This window comes from Fusarium tjaetaba (genome assembly GCF_013396195.1).
Source record: "Fusarium tjaetaba strain NRRL 66243 chromosome Unknown NRRL66243_c0000502, whole genome shotgun sequence".
NCBI lineage: Eukaryota > Fungi > Ascomycota > Sordariomycetes > Hypocreales > Nectriaceae > Fusarium > Fusarium tjaetaba.
Window position 1 is genome coordinate 1 of NW_023501698.1, and position 2794 is coordinate 2794.

Sequence of the window (2794 nt, forward strand, 5' to 3'; positions counted from 1 at the left end):
CCTCTCTCTCTCTCGAATGCGATCGCTATAATTCATTCATGACATCCTTCTCATGCTCCCGCACTATCTACTCCTGTGAAAGGCCGCCCGATTGACGTCCATCATGGACGATCTACTCGCAATCTCAAAGTCCATCCTGGACAAGGTCCCGCGGCTCCAGGCGCTAGACAACTACTTCCGAAGTCCGGAGATCCTTGCGCGGCAGCAACGCGTCGATCAGCTTGAGGAGCTGGCTCAACAGAATGCTAAGAGATTCCGTGAGGACACAGCTGGCAAGATCGACATTCGGCCGTTTAGGACGCTCGTTCTGGAGCAGTCCAAGCTCGAGGAGGAAATCGAGAAAGACAAAGCTCGGTTTGTTCAACAGCTCCTCGCCGACTGGGGCACGGTTCCAGAGGACCTTCAGGCGCTCGCAGCTTCTCCATCACAGGCTCCACGAGATCTTTTCCCAGCCGGTTCGATACCCACACCTTCCCGAGCGCCACTACCAGCTTACTCGATACCAACGCCCCCAGCTCCAAACCCTCTGCCAGCTAGTTCAATACCTACACCTTCGCGCAGCTCTGTAGTCCACGAAAGTCTGGAAAGAACCGGGCCAGAGCGCGATGCGACCGCTGAATCCCAGGCCCCGTTGGCCGACAACGCCGAAAGAATCCCGAGCAGAAAGCCCCGAACCTCTGCATCGCGACGAAGATCCTCCAACATCTCGCACGATGAGAACCGACCCGTCAAGCGCAGTCGTCGAGGCGAAATAACACCCTCCCTCACGCCAGACCGATTTATCAAGTTCAACGATATCTTTCGGGGTGACGACGCTCCGGCCAAGTACAGGATTGTGCAGTTTCCGTTTCGCGAAGGAAATTGGTACATCTTGGAGTGCAAGGACTGCGATATAAAGTTCCAGGGAGAGGATGTTGTTGAGGACGCATATGACCATTTCTACCACAACCACGGCCGCAGTTTTAGTACCACTGAGGAACAGGTTGTTCAAGTGATGGGCACCCATGTGTCGGACTGCAATGCCGAGCTCGCCGAGAAGAACAATGCGCTCTGTCCACTACCTCTAGATCCCGACGGCGACGAAACAGAGCCTGAAACTGGAGACGAAGAACCTGAAGAGCCATCCGAACGCCGAAAGCACGCGAGTTCACGAAAGAAGAAAGGGAAGCGAGGGAGACGGAAGAATCCAAGCGCTCGTTGGGTGCCTCCCAAGTCTATCAAGGACGTCGATCCTCGAATCATCAATGCAGAGCCGGGCGATATCGTCTGCTTGTATAATGACAGAACCAAGTTCTTTTCTCCTCTCATGATCCTTCCGTGGGGACCTTTCCCACGTCTCAATTTCGGGAAGGCCTTGCAGGACGTGGAACTCCACACAACAATACCCAAATGCTACGATTGTGCAGAACCCACGGATCTTACTCCGCCGCCTTGGGCCCCTGGCTATGGAGATGGTGACGAATTGGCTCACAAGCGCAGCCTTCCTGGTCTTTTCTTTCGAGCGGCTCAAGATTTCCCATATGATTGCAGGTCGGGCTGGGTCCCGTTGAACAAGCTCAAGGTGTACGATAAGACTTGCCCTCGCACTCGGAACAAGGAGTCCGTCGAGGAATACATCGAATACCATGAAGATTGGTGCAAAGAACTAGAGGCCAAGGGCATGCAGGATGAGGCGACCGCGCCAAAGAGAAGCCATCGGTTTCAACCACGAGGGCATCGAGGTCCTGAGAACAGCGCCCGAGATCAGTCCATGACACTGAGTACAGGTAACACGACACGCCGTAGGCTTTGAGTTTGACGCTGAGAATTTCTGCAGTTCAAAGCAGTCGACAGTCGACGGAACAGTTCAGTGTTGCGCCTACGATTGAAGATGCTGGTATCAAGGACGAGCCAGCAGTGGACTACGATCGAACCGAGGAAGAAGACAACGGGGAGGAGAGTGAAGGCGGAGAGGAAGAAGGAGAGAAACAGGTGAGCGGCTTTCGGAGGCACTATAGTATGGGTGTCCGTCGCGCGCACATTGTACGCAGTGTTGAGGTGGATGGCAGATGAGAGATTGGCATAGATACCCCTCTAGACAAGTTGATAGAGAGTTTATGGGATACCTGGATTGTATGGCTTGTGTGTTAGGGTTTATTTAGATAGGCGTTGGTTATGTAGATACCATTGTACTCTGTACTAGTATGGAGAATATTGATGATTGGCATTTACCCTATAGAACCCCTACTGTATTATTCCTAAAAATTAGCTATAAACCAATATACTTAAAGAACCTTTAGTAGCGAAGCATGGGATTAACGGCGTAAATAATATACTGTAGATATTGTGGCGCTAATTCTGGGTTAAACTATTATCCCTTGTGTATTTCTATAAGTAGTGGTAGAGAAAAAAAGGGGTTTATATTGTATTTTTAGTATAGGAGTAGATATCTTAGTTATTAGGTCGAGACTGGCTTTTACTAAAACGCATGGATATGAATTTACTATAAGAATGTGGCTGACCTTGGTATTGTCTAGATAAACCAGAGGTATATTAGATATGTTTCGCAGTTATGGATAGTGATGCCGAGTAACCGTTACTGTAGGTGATAAGGTTTAGATAGGAATGTTTGATATGTAAGGCGCAATGAAGGTTAGCTTAGCTTGGGATATGGGGTTTGATTGAGGGGTTAGATGTATATAATCTGGCCCTTTCTATATCTTTATGATTCTGGCTGTCCACCATCCGCACCCTCAATATCAAATTCGTGTTTGGTGGCCTGTTCAGTCATTTCAGTCACTCGTTTTTGTCACTC

At 49.9% G+C, this 2794-nt stretch overlaps 1 protein-coding gene across 1 annotated transcript; it reads left to right on the forward strand.

Annotated features, from left to right (window-relative positions):
• Positions 1-103: 103 nt before the first annotated feature.
• Positions 104-2052, forward strand: FTJAE_13951 (uncharacterized protein; the record flags this gene model as incomplete). The annotated part of the gene is made up of 2 exons (XM_037347143.1): positions 104-1766; positions 1817-2052. The coding sequence occupies 2 exons, from the start codon at positions 104-106 to the stop codon at positions 2050-2052; spliced, it is 1899 nt and encodes a 632-aa protein (XP_037199030.1).
• Positions 2053-2794: the final 742 nt, after the last annotated feature.